Source organism: Gasterosteus aculeatus, chromosome 7 (genome assembly GCF_964276395.1).
Source record: "Gasterosteus aculeatus chromosome 7, fGasAcu3.hap1.1, whole genome shotgun sequence".
Lineage (NCBI taxonomy): Eukaryota > Metazoa > Chordata > Actinopteri > Perciformes > Gasterosteidae > Gasterosteus > Gasterosteus aculeatus.
The window spans coordinates 27977850-27993759 of NC_135694.1; the positions used below are offsets into that span (position 1 = coordinate 27977850).

Here is a 15910-nt window from a genome sequence, read left to right on the forward strand (position 1 = left end):
AGACGGCCTCTTATTTCACAGCCTCGAGAAGAGCAGTGAAAATAATGTGTCCTAAAAGACTGTTGTTATTACGGAAAAAAACACGCAGATCAAATGTTAAAGAAAATACTGTTTAATTAAAAATCTTAATGGCTTAGGCATGAAACATGGCAACACAACAAATGCTGAGGATATTAAAGACAATAAATAAAATCATATTTACAAAAGGCAAATACAAAACAATAAAGACAACTTTTAGTAGGCAAGTTCTTGTTGAAAATGTTAGTTACCATGACAACGCCACACACTCACCAGCAGCTATGACCAGTGACCGAGGGGAGTGTGTGTGTGTGTGTGTGTGTGACAGCAGGGCGTGTCCTCACACGGCGGCTCTTTCGTGGTGGAGTTGGTCCATTTCGGGGACCGACCACACATTCTCCGGAAACGCTGCTTCATTTAATGGGTTTGAGGTTTGCCAAATTAAACCTGCCAGACAGACATCGGACTCCCCAAACTCAGCCGCACGGGCGGGAAAGGGAGGGGGGGTCAATGTGCAGTTTCTGCTGGTAAAACTTAATTAATTTTTGCCTCATTGTTTTAAGTCAATGGAGAGTACATTTCTCAAGTTACTCAAAGCATACTTCTGTGTCCTGACTGGATTCTACAGCCACGTCCACGTAGTTCAAAATGTATTTTTAGAAGAAAAAGGTATGCAATTTAAATCTGCAGTCTGACGAATGTGCCAGAACCACCTAGAAGTCGAAGAAGCCACAAAACCTGGTTTTCATCTGATCACTGACAGCGATGCTCCTCATTGTTAAAAGCAGCTAATGTTCTAACATGTGAGAGAAATGTCATGAGCTGTTAGATAAATGTATTATTAATAAGCTACTACTGCAAAAATATATTTTTTGCAACACACAAGGCATTTCTCTTCTATTTCTCTACTATTCTGTTAGTGACTTAATCACATGCACGTTGAAGAGTCTGGAATAAAAAAACGGATGTAAATTCTCTGAACTAAAGAAGTTATCGCTGCACACAGCAGCAGCAGAGGTGCAAATATCGCAGCACAAAGAAAAGTGATCATGTGACCAGAATGGGTCCAAAATATGGTAGATCTTTTTTTTGTTTTGGAAGGGGTTGGGGGGGGGGGATCTTTGCAGCAGCAGTCCTTTGTGGTTCCAACTGCCAACATTAGTATCGACTTTGAAGTCTGTGATACAGAAACAGCAACGTACGGTTGCATTATGCATTCATAAAAAATAAAGAAATTCTGCGTTCTGTTATGACAGTTTGTATAAGAAATAGTAACTAGTACCTCTGGAGGGCGAGAAATCCGAGTATACAAGCGCTTCATTTATTGTGCGTTTACTGTGATGAATACAGCGCGCATACAGACTGACTGAATGTGAATTAATGTGACAAAAGCTCCAACTAAAAGGAGAAACGGTGTAGATTTCATTTGTTTTGGTTCGTCTGCTGCTGGCATGTGCAGGTTGCGATTGACAGAAGGCACATTAAAGTTGCAGAAATCAAAAGCGACCGCTGAATATCAATTTATTTTTTTAAACTGTACTCGATCGTCAGAGTTTGAAATGGCAACATGGACTCGTCGTCTTGTTTCTGGCAGTGAGAGCTGCCCATTATTGGTCCGCTGGAAAGAAATCCCCAAACCTGAGTGGTCCACAACTTCAGGGAACTACTTTGAGTTCACGTGGTCTTAATATTACGGGACAATTCAGAGATCTAGTCCAACGGATGACTTAAAAAATAGTCTTCTGCTGATTGCAGCACGACTCGGAATCTGCTCTTTATTCACAGGCAGAGCAACACAACGACGACTGATCAATTCATTTGCAGATCACTTCCATGGTTCATTTTTAGGTCCAAAGGACGTCGATGTTTCGTGAAAAATGACTCTTAAAATGTCCTAATGCCCAAGTCAGGGTCTCAAACTGAGCTTAACAAAACCTTGAAATCTCCCAAATAATCAAGTCGCTATCACGTAAGACAAAACCAAAGAGCAGAATCTTTCAACTTGAGATGCGGGACTTTTTGATATCTTCAGTCATCAAAAATAATTGCAGATACATTTTCTGTCAATTAACATTTACTGATGCTAGCAAAAGCGATTTGGAGATCCAACGCAGGTGAGGCGACAACACGCAGGGAAATCCGATCCATGGAGCGTTTCTGTAACAACGTCGGCGTCACGTGATGTTTGCTGCAGCATCCGTGCGTACATTCAAACCGAGAAGCGAGGACCCCCGTTACGGGCGCCTGCGGACATCCCTTCGCCTGCGTACATATCGGGAGCTTAAATCACATCCACACGCTGCCTCCACCGGGAGGTTGCTTTGTGTTGTTAAGGGACTTTGGTGTTTTAAAGGGTTGATTTGGATTTACAAAAGTCACGCCAGAACACAAACAATCTAACCAATGAAAGCAGCGGTGGACAAGCAAGATAAAGATAAAATGGGTGTTCTTATCAATGGAGTCTGGTAGCTCTAAGGAAAGCATTTAGAACAGAAGATAAGTAACAGATTTAGGTGGTTAAAATAGTTTTTTGCTGCCGACCGTCCTCAGTACTCGTGTACATTTATCTCCCAATCTGCTGTAAGTAGTGAACCTATTATGGAAAAGTACCTCGCACAACCCCACCGCAAACAATCTGCACCATCCCTGTAAAGTCCTTTTTCTTATTAATGAGAAGCGTCATAGTAAGTAGACCGACCGTCGGTGTCAGACCACCTGGGAGGGGGGCTGCATTCATGGAATGAAATGACAAACTAAACTTCAGAGAATCCAGTCAGTCAGTCAGTACTACACTCAGCACAACAACCCATGAGAGGAACATTAAATCTTCATTGAGCCGAAAGCAAATATGGAATAAAGTCCAACGTGTCAAATACCATCGGAAAAACAAAACAAAAAACGGAGCGAGGCCACAGCGACGCGTACGAATCCAAGCGCTGCAGCGCCGCGCCGGAGCGTTCACATTCATCAGCATTGAGCGCGCGCACAAACACACACACACACACGCCACAAAGTTAATCACAAATTTTTCCCGACAGAACTAGCGACGCTACATGTACTCGCACGCCACAAATATGCCGAATAGCCGTAAAAAGACAACGGTGAACCGGGTCCTTCTACCGGCCCCTGTAACTTCAACACTGAATGAGAAGATAGTCGGGGCCCGAGGGGGGGCGGTGGGGGGGAGGCGGGGGGGGGGGGGGGGGTACGAATGGGGGCAGAACTTGACTACAGAGAGCTCACATTAAAAGGCTTGCATCTTTCCTGTAAGCTGCGTTCAGGTCATATCGGACCGACCAACGCGGACTTCAACAAAGAAAAGTACAACTCAAACGAGAGATTTGAGGTCTTCAATGTCACAACGGTTGACATCGGCGGACATAACGGGGGTCCAAGATAATGAAAATAATATATTTTAACAGAAAACTCCACTTAGAAAAGAGAGTGACGCCATCTGGAGTTCGCTCACGGCTTTCACTACGAATCTTCTCTGGACTTTGGATGCTTCAGAGACTGAAACCCGCCGGTGACGTCGCCTGCTGATATGACGTGAACGCAGCTTCTTGACCCGACTCGTCGGAGTATTGTGGCCCGTGCAGGAAAGTGCTTAGTAAATGCTATCCATCATAGTGGCACAAACTGAGACAGAGACCAGAGGAGGGGGTCAGGTCAGTGTGCGGGGGGGGGGGGGGGGGGTTTACTATGTGGCGATGGAGACGAACTCGCGCAGGATGTTCTTGGCCGTCTCCAGGTTGTTCTGGGCGATCATCAGGGCTTTGTGGATGTCCTGAATGGAGTAGCCCTGAGAAACCAGGCATTCAATCTCCCCGTTTAAGGTCTGGCTTCCGGGGGGAGGCGTAGGTGTAGGGGGGGGAGGAGGAGGAGGAGAGGAGGAAGAGGCGGAGGAGGGGCTGGGGAGCTCCGGCAGCGGAGCGGGCAATTCACGGTTGACGGGCCGAGCTCGCCGGTCCGAGTTGGCTCGTCGCGGGAGAGGCTTGGGGGGCCGTTCGGGCTCGGCCGCTGCTGCAAACATCCCTGGGAAAATATAGGGGGAGTAGGGGGGGGGGACCAAGCTTTAAATAACAATTCAAAATATGTTCTACCTCAGCGGCCAGACACTGGCATCGCACCTTAAAAAGGGGCGGATAAAAAGCGACATAATTTTTAGAAATACATACCGTCGTCGGCTGCGCCGTCAATGCTGAGATTGCTGAAGGCCGCCGAGGGGCCGGCCACATCCGACAAAGTCCTTCTGGTGGGGGCGGGAGGGAGAATTGGTCTGGGACAGTCGTACTCGTAGATGTCCTCCTCAATCGCCTCCTCCTTCTTGTCCCGGGGAGGCGCGGCCGGATGTTGAGGTGGGTCTGAAAAACAACAAAGTCAAAAATACAAAACATGGCGCCTGGAGGAAAGGTAATGTGAAATAAACAAATATTGCGTGTGTGTTGAGGCTTTATCAAGTACTTCCTGCTTTATTCACCGATATTCTAGCCATGATGTTTAAGACACACGAGTACATCTTTGTTGGTGCTGGTTTAAGAGCAAAGTGAGTGTTACCCGGTTCGGAGGGCGGCGGCGCCTCACAGGAACCCGCCTGCGCCTGGATGTTGCACATGGACTCGTAGACGATGGGCTCCTCGGAGTCACCGTCAGCCACCTCGGTGCTGAGAATGAAGGCAACACTACTTTACATCACATGTGCCTCACAGACATCATGAATACTACGAAGAGAGTAATGACAGCAATTAAACTGCTTTGGCCTCAAACGGGAACACACGGCTCACTGGTTTCTTTTCATTCCTCCCAAAGTCTCTGACTCTTTCATCACTTCATCAATGTTTGAAAATCGCTGCATTTTCATCAGCTCCTTTCATTTATTTAAAACAAAGAAGACGGGAGACACAGTGAATTGGTGAAGGGAGGCGTTTGTGGGTCTAGGAGAAGGTTCTCCGTGGGCAGAACATTAAGGCTGCAGAGCCCTCTGGTGGACCAAACGGCTGCTCCTGATCCACCCGTTTACCTGACGTCATTGTGGTGGTTGGCCTGCACCGGCGGTGGGGGCACCAAGGAGCCCGTTATTGCCCAAGGGCCACCGGCAGCTGGAAGAGAGGTGGGACTCATGTACTCATTCTCCTCACAGTCCGAGGAAGGCTGCTCCACGCTGGCCGCCGCCGGCAGAGATCTGATCGAATACGGACGACACGAAGTGTGGTGAGATTCAAAACGTACAACAACCTGCAGTTATATACACATCCATAACGACGTTGTATTCTGCAGAGCAGGTAATATCTTTAATATTTATTTATTTTTACACATTTTGTACGGTAAGAAGAGGCATAGTTCTTTTTTTTCATGTAAAGGTTTCCTACATTCCAGAACCGTGAATTTAAAAGTCCAACCATGGTACATTTCCTTGTCTGACAACAGCGGACACATCAGGCTTTGTACTGAACAAGGTCTCACGCTACTGGATCGGACTTTAAATGCAGACATGCTTTTGTCCTTAGTCGATAAGGCAGCAGCAGCAGCAGCACCTCCCTGCGGCGGGGCTCAGTACCTTGCATCCAGGCAGTAGACCACGTTGGTGGCTGCCTGGGGTTTGCTTCCCTCCCCACTGGCTGCGCTGTTCGGAGGCGCAGCGCACAGGGCAGACGGGGCCTTGGTGGCTGGACGCGGCACCATGTAGTTGGAGGCCCAGGACGCCTGGTCGGGGGTTGACGGCAGCGGCCTCCTCTGGAGTCTGCAGTCCTGGCCAACCAGGGAGGGGCGCTCGGGAGGGGGAGGAGGGGGCAGCTCTCTCAGGGCGGGAGGCAGAGGTAGAGGCTTGTCTCTGTGGGTGGCTGCCATCTGCAGTGGGAGGTGGGGGCGGAGTTATCGACTGGCAGTAGATCACACTCTGGTCAACACTCGGTTGCTCTTCCAGGGTGCGTGCTCACTCTCTCACACAAACACACACCTTGGATGTGGCTCCCTGAGTTTGTGGGATGTGGGAGTTGGAGGGTCTCTGCTGCAGCAGGTCCAGTCTGGGGGGCACTGGAGGCAGCTGAGACACGGGAGAGGGTGGGCGCTCCACCTGCACACACATGTACATTTAGAGAGCAAGTTAGGACCATCTAAACATGTAAATAAAGACAGTTCCATTGAATGCTGCTTGGGGATCTGTGGATCATAACATATGGATGTGATCCTCTGACCTTGGTGCAGGCCAGCCTGCTCATGACTAGGTGGTCCTCCAGGCGATCGTCCTCCTCCTCGTCATTGGCGGCGGCCTCCGCTCTGCTGGAACCCTGAAAACCAGCAAAGGAAGCGCCGCTGGCCTTCGGGTGGAACGGGTCCACCACGATGGGCTCTGTACCTTTGATCTCACAGCGGCAGAATGGGCAGCCCTGGCCCTCCGACTCCTGCCGCACACACAAAGGAAGCACAGTTTAAAGTATGAGGAAGCAGAGTGAGATCTTAGATACGAGACATTAATGTTGGCTCAAAGCAGATAAGCGTCTCTATAATTAGTAACAGCGGGGAGTTTTATCTTTGTTAAATGTATATCCAGCAACAATCATATAGTACTTGTTTAACAGCAAATTAGTTCCACCTGCTGGAGTGAAACAATTGAGCTCCACACTTCAAATGGAATTAGATTTTCTTTTTTTTGAGGGATGCTTTTATTGTGAAACTGGTGTGCAGGAAGTGGTGAGCTTCGCTGACGGCAGCTTAAAAGGCAACCGAAGCAAAGAGGACTGTTGGTAAAGACTACGTTTTTAAACAGTGCTTCTCTTGAAAAGAGCTTGTACTGAAAACAAGGAGAACGTTTGAGCATTTTTGAACCCCCACTTTAAAACAACATTCTTTTTATGGTGATATTTGGCTGCCAGGCAATATTTGGGGCCAAAATTAATTTGCAGTGAGAGTACAGAAAAATGAAAGGATGTTCTCAGCTTTCAGACCGACAGAATTTACAGAGCCTCCCAGCCTCACCTGCCACGCCGTTAGACAGGAAGTGCACATCAGATGTCTGCAGGGCTCAATCTTCACATCTTTGTCGTTCTCCGCACAGATCTTGCAGAGCTGGAACGTGGAGCCCATCTCGCAGTAAAGCTCATACTGCTCCTGCAGGGACAAAAGAGGAAGGCACACAGGTTGTTGACATTGAAGATCGTAGTTGTGAAAACCTACTGGTGAAACCCTTCTTCACCAAACGTGTTGCATTCCTTCATTGTTATTGGACAAATGCATTGCAGTGCATTTTGGAGGATATTTCGCAGACTACTGCACTTTGTACAAAAAAAGAAGAAAAAAAAAGGAAGATCCCTGAAACCCAGAAACCCCATCTTAGCAGAGTGGTGATGGGTATTTAAACTGTGGGTAGGAAAGCTTGATACTTTCTAAAAATATTTTTTCTGTGCATGCTGCATGGCTACAGTAATGAAGATTGGTGACAAGACGAGACAACACGAGAAACCAACTGTGACAAACCTGAGTAACTTTGATGTGGTCCTGTGGAGAAGGTTCACACAGCCCTGTTAGGTCCGGGTTCTGTGCACGGCCATCTGGGAACAGGTAGCTAGAGATCCGCCACAAACACACACAGTAGTAACAACAATTGGTAATGCTCCGTTCATTCATCAAAGAGGGAGGTTTCCCTATCCCCCATTTTTATTGATGGACAGAAACCCTGTCTCAGCGGAGTGGTGATGTTTTAATTAGTTTAGTTTTGATGAAAGTCTTATCAATGCTTTTAATAATTTTAGAGCTACTGAGTCATTATGGCAACATCTAATCTGTTTTCTCATCCCTGGAGCCATTTAAACCGCAACACTTTACGCTAACAGCTAATGTCTAAATTGGTGCCATGACATGGTGTTGTATTGAGACTCACAATCCCTCTCTGTAGCCATCAATGAGGGCTTGGAAGAGGGGTTTGTTATGGGGGATGGTCTGCAGGATGTTCCCATCAGCTGTCACGTAGCCGATGGCCCACTGGCCGAGCCGAGTGCAGCTCAGCCTGAAGATGTAGCTGAGAGCCAGAGAGAGAGAGAGGACAACAATCTCAAATAAACGCGTACCGGCAGTGTTTAGTCGCAGCTGTTTGAATGCAGTAAGCTGTACTTGACTTTTGATCTACACAATGTAGGCTCAGCAAAGTCTGTAAGTCAGTCATGTCTTAAAAAAGGCTTGTTTGTGTCTCACCTGCCCGGTTTGTGGATGAACCTGTGCAGTCGGGCCTTGACCTCGTCGTAGGTGAGGAAGGCCATGTAACCCGGGTGTGTGACCGCCAGGCTGTTCCAGTTCCTTAGAAGTGACGACCATGGCTACAAAACACACATACAATAATTGTTAAGTTAATGATGAGTTTGGACCAATTTCAACTGTTTGAGACTTTTATTCATTTTTTAAACCCATTATTTAACAATTTGTGCATAAACAAAGACCATTTGGACAAACTAGCAATTACAAATGCAAGAAATGGAAGTTTTGAAAAGACCAAAGAGTTTGTCAGGCGAGTTGTGGAGGATGGGTTTGGTTTAGTGTTGTTCATTTTAACTGATCATTTTGTTACAATAAAACAAATGGGTTAATTTACTTGATTTAAACTATAATTTAGGCTAAAAGAAAGCCTGTGGCTGATTCAAAATGCAGGAAGAACAGCGGGACACCAGTGGATTTGACTTTTGACTAATTACACTTGAGTATTCCATTTAAATAATATGTAGCGTAGATGTATTTTATAGAATAGAAAATATGTATTCATCCCTTTGGAGAAAATGTGGTGGTATGAACATTTTTAGCCGTATCCTTTCAGCTGAAACCGTAGCACTGTAAAGTAGACTTACCAAATCAAAAACAAGGAGCGCTTACTTTAAGATCCGATAATCAGCCATTAAAGTTACCGTAGCGTCGCTCCCGAGGCAAGAGGGTGCGTGACTGTAAGTACATGACAACAACACGTCTCGGGAAGCAGTCACGCATGGGTGAAGATAAACCGGTTTTGAAAATGAATAACAATAGATTTGACCCGTGTGCTTTGAAAGCACCTGAAATGTTTGGATCACACGACTCAGTTAACAGTGGAATCCTAATAACATTACTGTGGTCTTTACCTTTATCAAATTTTAATGCCAACATTAATTCCAAACCATTTGTTACGGCCCCATAGGAAAGAAAAACCTCCTTAACGCATTGAGTCATCTTATGCTTCGCTGATAATTGCTTCATCCCAAGTCTGCCTCACACCACCGTGTTCAGCGGAGAGGATTCGGCTCCATGGCGTCATGCACTCCGACTCGTTACCTCAGTGGAATACACACATGTAGTAATAGTCAGATCTACCCTGCTATGGGTCTTATACTCTGTGTGTTTTGTCCTTTCTTTTGCAGAAGGATTACGTATTGTACCTTTTTAATCATTCAAGGTAGCCTGTGGAACTTTTGACCATTAGCTGAGCTACCAAGAAATTGTGAGTCAGTCCGGTTATGTAAACTCCTGCGGCATGCGACAATCAAAACCCATGCTTGCGTTCAAATTATTCCCCTTAATGAAGGGGCGCCAACGTGCCAAGGACCGCAGCATTGTGCCAGCAAACACTGAGAACAAGATTTAAATAAGCCGTTTAAAAGAATAATTTGTCAGAACTCAACAACACACAAGGAGGGTTTTGCTGGACATCAAATGCAAACATAATTTTAGTTCCCCCCCCCCTTCAATAGAGGTATACAGGCCCTGTTTAATTGATTAATACAAATACAATTTCCATAATATAACAATGCCCCAATCAATGATCAATAATCGTCTACGGTCGCTAATGAGCTCCTATGTCAGACCTGTATGAGACACACGCTTCCTTCCTTTTGGTTGAACTCAAACCTTTAAAAAAAATCAAGGACTGTTAATGTTTTCCTGATTGACAAGACAATCAGCGATGGACCAAGTATCTACAGTAAACAGCGTCTGAACTCTGAGGGACAACGTTGAAATATTTGACGTTGTGATGCTCCACTGAATAAGTATACGGATCCGCCGGTGCCGCAACGACGCCCAACGGTTCTGTTGTCGGGAGTCTTACCTGGAAGAGCCGGGTGAAGATGTCGAACTCAAAGACGGAGATGTAGTCGTTGCACGTGAGGTCGATGGTGGACTTGAGAGCCATGGCCTCCAGGCCCGAGCTGATAGGGTGAAACTCGTGGAGAGCTTGGCGAAATGTCCTCCACGGCACGATGGTCCTTCGGCACAGTGGAGGGAAGCAGGACCGTGGTTTAAAAAGTTAACGGGTTGGTAGGAATCTAACGCAAACCGAAAGCCAAAAAAACAACAACTCACTTGTCTCCGAATGACCTTCTCCAAAATTCGGCAGCATCAGCTTTGGTGATCCTGAAGTTGTCCCCCTGAAATAGGCCATTGGGGAAGATGGCTTTCAGCTCTGCGAGCATGTGACTGAAGATCAGCGACAGCTTGGTAAGGTTCCGCCTGAGAAGAGAGCACAACAAAAAAGCGAAGTGAGCGAGGGATATTATCAGAATAATTGGTCCTAGAACTCGTATCACAAGACAAAACGTGTCAAATTGAGCTTATCAATTACTAAACAAGGCGAATCACGTACTAACAGTCTTATTATTCTACCCACTCCCTCTGAAACGCCTCTTAGTCACACACAACTTTCACATAATTCAGCGTACACATATGGTTCAGCTTTATTGGGGTAAAAGCTTCTGCACAAATATTCCACGTTCTCCACTTTTAAAAACGTTCAAACATCACCATTTGTAAAACAAAGTTTCATGTAATGAGTCCACTCTTTTCTCTTTAAGAATCATTTTCCATGGTGGGGAGAACAGGAAGTAAGATAAGTCTGTAGACAGGACTCTACTGTGACTGTTCCAACTGTTGTTCTTGCAAAGCATTTAGGAGGAAATGCTTCATCAAAAAAAATCTAAAAAGAGTCAGAGGACGGACAAACTTTCTCTTAGTAATGGCTTTCTGAGAAAGGGAAGTGGATCTGATTGCGACAGTTTAATCAGGCGTTCATGCTAAATTTGGCGGATTTTTTTTTTTACTTGGGCCAACATGGCGGCTCTGCTTCTGCCTAATGACACATGGTGGATTTCATCACGGTGATGGAAAGAACAAAAACGAAGCGTGGAGAAAGTGATCTTATCAACGGAAAAGATTAAAAGCCGTTTCGAAACGAGGCCACAGCCATCTGAATCAATCTAGCAGGAACAACACCGCAACAGAAACTCGCTTATATTTTTCAAAGGGCAATTTAAACCGTAGAGCCATGTAATGTGTAATGAATAAACTTTTTAGATGAGAAATAGGTAGCATCAGTCAGCAGGAGTCCGGCTAGTTGGGCACGTTTATACCATCCTGACCTTCAGGGCCCATTTCATGAATACACCGCCAATTTAAACACTCAACTCAAAAGGATGAATGATATTTCATCAGGATATAAGCCAACCTGGGCTGGGAGTTCTCCTCAAACATCCTCTCCTTGGCCTCCTTAAAAAGGCTCATGGTCTGCTTCGTCTTGTTGGTCAAGTTCTCCATGACCACGCGGAAATACTCGTTCTCCCCGAGGATCTCCATCTTGCCCTCGTACCGCGACAGGACGGTGCGGAGGTGCTGGTAGGTGTCCGGCAGCAGGTCCAGGATGTAGGGCGGGCTGTTCTTCAGCGCCACCTTTGGGTTCTGGCACAAGCGCACCACCTGGACAGCACACACACACGCGCACACATTGAAAGGGGGGTAATGGTGGATAGGCTCACAATTTATCCAAAAATAAATAAATAATCGCTCATTTAGACGGTTTTGCTGGTTGGAATCATACCTGCTCCCCTTACAGGCTCTGACAAAATGTTGTCCTTATGTTTGTCATTGACCGGGGACTTTTGAAACTGAAGATGTTTAAAGTAATTAAATACCGGCTTTGCCTTGGGCAGGAAGGAAGCAGCAGCGTAAAGTACGCCTTGATAAATAAATGAGAAAACAGGAAGGATGAGCCTGTGTTAGTGATGACTTTGCAACATGACACTCGAATCAAACGTTTACTTCCTACGTCGGGAGATGTGGTTGAAATGGAAAGATGATGAGAACAATACACACCTTGATATGCTTTTATGTGAGAAATGTCATTAAACTGATGTTCACCACAACTATCTGTTCCACTCTCAAACACAGCTCATCACATTTTGCCACAATACAATTCCACTACAATGCAATACACACTAGTGCAATAGTCTATTATCCCTGAGTACTAAGTGGAAGCATATGACTGGAAGTTTTAGAAAATCCTAAACCTTCAACAGCAAAACGGATCAGTCGGTGCCATGTGACACAAAAACACATCATGCTGTGTGTAGTGGAAGGCACATCCACGTCTGTGCACAACGGCCATGCAAATGCTGTATTGTACTCCATCTATGTCGCTTTTCTCGCTCCGGCCGCCCTGAATTAAATCGCCTGTCTCTTCATCCCTCTCTGCCTTTTCTTCTCTCCTGAGTAGCTTAGTTAAGATTGTGGAAAAAGATGAGCGGGACTGACAGCCGGCAATACGAATCAAAGAACTGATCAACACAAAACACACCGCTTTTAAATCGAGTAACAGACAAACTGTCCTCCTCCGGAGACCTATGGACTGTGTCCACACAGATTGTCATCACTGTAACCTCATTCACTAGGTATCATCCCAATTAGATAATGCATCAGTCATCCTCCCATGTTAAAAAGGGTTTGATCTTCCAATACAGACCCATGTAGACAAACCCACAAATAATCTCCACAATCTCTGACGTTACCTCTAAATTGTGTTTATTGAACATTGACAGTTGGACAATAGGTCCTGGATACGAGTCTGTTTAGGGTTAGTTAATAAGCACGTGAATAGGAATACATGTGTTGCCCAGACTGAAGATAAAAAAAGGAGGAAGCTAACTAACACTATTTGTAACTGAAAAAAAAAAAAAAAGTCAAGTGACTCCTTTTTTCAGTTCCTCGTTTCATGTGGGATGGTTATTTTTTTCTCTCTTGTCCGATGTTTTCGCAACCACACAGTACCAGTACCTTATCCATGAGTTTCCAGCATTTCTCCACCATTTTCTTATCGACCACTGCGGGCTGGTGAGGCTGCAGAGGCTGCTGGTGGGGCTGAAAGGCGTCCTTCATCAAGCCGATGAGACCGGCGCCCCTCCTCGGATTTCCGGCCATTAATTCGGTCGGCGACCGGGGGTTAGCCCCGGGGGCTCAGGGTAGCCAACCAGCGACTTACTCTCGACACGTTTTTTGTTTGTTGTTTTTTTCACCTTCTTCTAACGAAAACGTCTTGCCACCTACCTACGCGTCCCACTTGTGGTCATTTGTCATGCAGAGGCTGTTCCGGGAGCAGAACAAAACGGCTGTGTGTGCTACGCTGTACGCGACGCAACTTGCTAGCTAGCATGCTACATTTGAAAAGCCTATTCTCAGTTTAAGTCAGCCGCCGAATAAAAGCTTACGACATGCCCGTCGGGTCAAAAGTGTCTGCCGTCAGACTCCTGGCTATCTCTTCTCGGTGACAGCAGTTTAAGTCGTCACCCCCCCCCACCCTCGAGAAATCCACCCGGCTTATAATAAACTCGGGGTGTTAATAAGCCACATAAGCGATCAACAGACAGCTTGTGCAGCTGCAGCCAACGTCACGGCAGCCGCTAAACACGGACATCCGGCCGCAGCCTTCAAAATAAAATGGGCTGGCCAATGAACGTGCAGAGCTGCGATGGAAAATGCAGCGGACTTTCTTTTTTTTTCTTCAGTACTGCTATCTCAGGATACTGCAATGCAAAACATGGAACAGCATTTACAACCAGTGATGTTTGAAGAACTTGAACACTTTACTTGGCAAAGAATGTTGAGGTAATTGCACCGTTTTATGTTTATTAATGATTAATCTTTTAGGTGGAAATACCTTGCTGCTATAATTACATATTAAGCTGGACAGTGGTGGACCAGATCTCACGTAATGTAATGTAATCTTACATGGGCCGTTCTGCTAGAGTACTTTTACTGTTTTGACACTCTTAAGTATAAATTCCCTCATTTTGAATCCAGGACCTTTACTTGCAACAAAGCAAGACTTTCTCCACGTTGGACAATTGCACGAGCTAGCTACCCTGCAGTTTGATTATTATCAATATATATATATATATATATATATATATATATATATATATATATATATATATATATATATATATATACACACACACACAAACAAGTATATAAATCATTATACATTGAGTAACTAAACATCAGTTCTACTTTTTTCAACTGCAACATACTTACACATCAATAAAACACTATTATATATTATAATATACATTGTTGTAAAATGGGCCATTCTGCATTCTGAGTGGTTTTACTATTGGGACTTTTATTTTAAACCAAAAGGTATTTCAATGACAGTGTGGGAGTTAAATACATCAACAAGTATAACAGGACTTGAAAAGCAGCCAGTTTACAATATAGGTAGTAAATGAGCTGAATCATAAAACCACTATACTAATATGATCCTTTCTAAAAGGTGTGGTTGGTCATGTAAGCTGCAGCAGAACAGCAGGGATATGGAGAACTGCACATAAACAGCGCTTCACAATCTTTATGATTCTTTCGCGTGAACGCCACACCAGATGCGCAGCTGCTGTGTGTTGGGACGGAATCTGTGACAGCCCAGTTCCAGTCACCACTGCAGGAACTGTAAGCACCCAAATGCTTTTTTCTTTCTTCTTAAAATGTAGAGTTGAAAAGCCTGAGGTCTGCAGAAAATATGGAAACAGCTGGTCTTTTCTCTAAAATTAAGGAATTTGATAAATGGCTAGCAAGCAACCATTAATACATGAAGAAACCAATTCAAACTTTTTCAAAATCATTAACAGCATTTTTGATTCACTTCTGTGGCTTTTGTTGTTTTGTTTAAATTCCATTACCCATTTTCCAATAACTATGCGTCAGGGAATTTTAGCAGCATTTCCCACCCTTAGTGAAAAACAACATATAATTGCTAAAAATATGTGTCTGAATTGATCAAGTCACTTAAATGTCTGTTTTTCCGTAGATGATCTTATATCGGAGTTCCTGCAAAGCTCAGAGAAATGTTCATCAGCTGAGCTCCGAGCTCTGCCTGCTGCCCTCCGGGCAGAAACTCAGCAGACAGCTCTCTGTAGGTGCTGCAAACTCTGCGGCCCCGAACGTCGTCCCTACGAATGGCGTGCTTCCACCTGTGCCGCGCCTCGCCGTGTAACATCACTAAAGACCTGCGAGGAAGACAAACGGCCACCTGGACTTCCTCTGCTAGTCCCAACTCCGGTAGACCCTGCTCAAGGGACATGGTGAGGGTGGTGTCGGATAACATGTTGATGGTGACGAGCCGTTCCCCCCACAGCCAGGAGTCGTCCAGGTGTGGATCGATGGCGGAGCCTCGCTGAGGATGGTAATCCAGATTGCACTGCTCCACTGGCTGAAAGTCAGCTAGACTTGGCTCTTGTTGCATTCTGAGCACTAGCCTTTGGCTCAGAGCAGGGAGTCCACTGAAACCACCGAAACGCACTTTCCTTTTCTTGAAGTTAACCTTTGGACCAAAGTCCTGCAAAAATGTGAGAAAATATGTGTTGTTTTTTTTCCATCAGAACAACACCAACAAATACAGTGTATTAATGTGGACAATCTATAGAGATTTGCAGATTTTTTCATCTCCACTTAATGTTGAACTTCTCTAGTTTGATTTAGCTATGAGGTTGCTGTGTGAAACTTGATCCATTATCCCAAATAGTCACACATTTATAAATAATGTCTAATCAACCTGTGGGTGTGCATAGCTAACTAAATCAAACAACCATAAAATACTTTGACCCTACAAAATAATGGAAAT

At 45.2% G+C, this 15910-nt stretch overlaps 2 protein-coding genes across 2 annotated transcripts in view; both read right to left on the reverse strand.

Moving 5' to 3' along the window:
• Positions 1–96: 96 nt before the first annotated feature.
• On the reverse strand, positions 97–13758 carry LOC120822930 (E3 ubiquitin-protein ligase CBL-like). The gene is made up of 15 exons (XM_040182916.2): positions 13072–13758; positions 11471–11718; positions 10333–10479; positions 10079–10235; positions 8206–8327; positions 7895–8032; positions 7492–7579; positions 6994–7125; positions 6213–6419; positions 5975–6091; positions 5576–5865; positions 5039–5200; positions 4576–4682; positions 4197–4382; positions 97–4053 (listed from the first exon to the last, which is right to left on the reverse strand). Exons 1-15 carry the CDS (start codon positions 13213–13215, stop codon positions 3719–3721), a joined length of 2580 nt encoding a protein of 859 aa, XP_040038850.2. The 5' UTR covers positions 13216–13758; the 3' UTR covers positions 97–3718.
• Positions 13759–14396: 638 nt separating this feature from the next.
• Positions 14397–15910, reverse strand: part of alkbh4 (alkB homolog 4, lysine demthylase) — a 2138-nt gene continuing 624 nt past the window's right edge. Inside the window, 1 exon segment of the mRNA XM_078105065.1 lies at positions 14397–15655. Within this exon segment, the coding sequence (XP_077961191.1) occupies positions 15104–15655 (552 nt within the window). The 3' untranslated portion in view covers positions 14397–15103.

What these genes read in the sequence shown, in the direction of transcription:
- LOC120822930 (XM_040182916.2), bottom strand. Translation starts at nt 13,215, where the DNA reads ATGGCCGGAAATCCGAGGAGGGGCGCCGGTCTCATCGGCTTGATGAAG. An exon ending in GCTGGAAACTCATGGATAAG is followed by an intron (nt 11,719 to 13,071) that starts GTACTGGTACTG and finishes TGTGCTGTCCAG; the next exon opens with GTGGTGCGCTTGTGCCAGAA. An exon ending in GCAGGCTGGCCTGCACCAAG is followed by an intron (nt 6,092 to 6,212) that starts GTCAGAGGATCA and finishes ATGTGTGTGCAG; the next exon opens with GTGGAGCGCCCACCCTCTCC.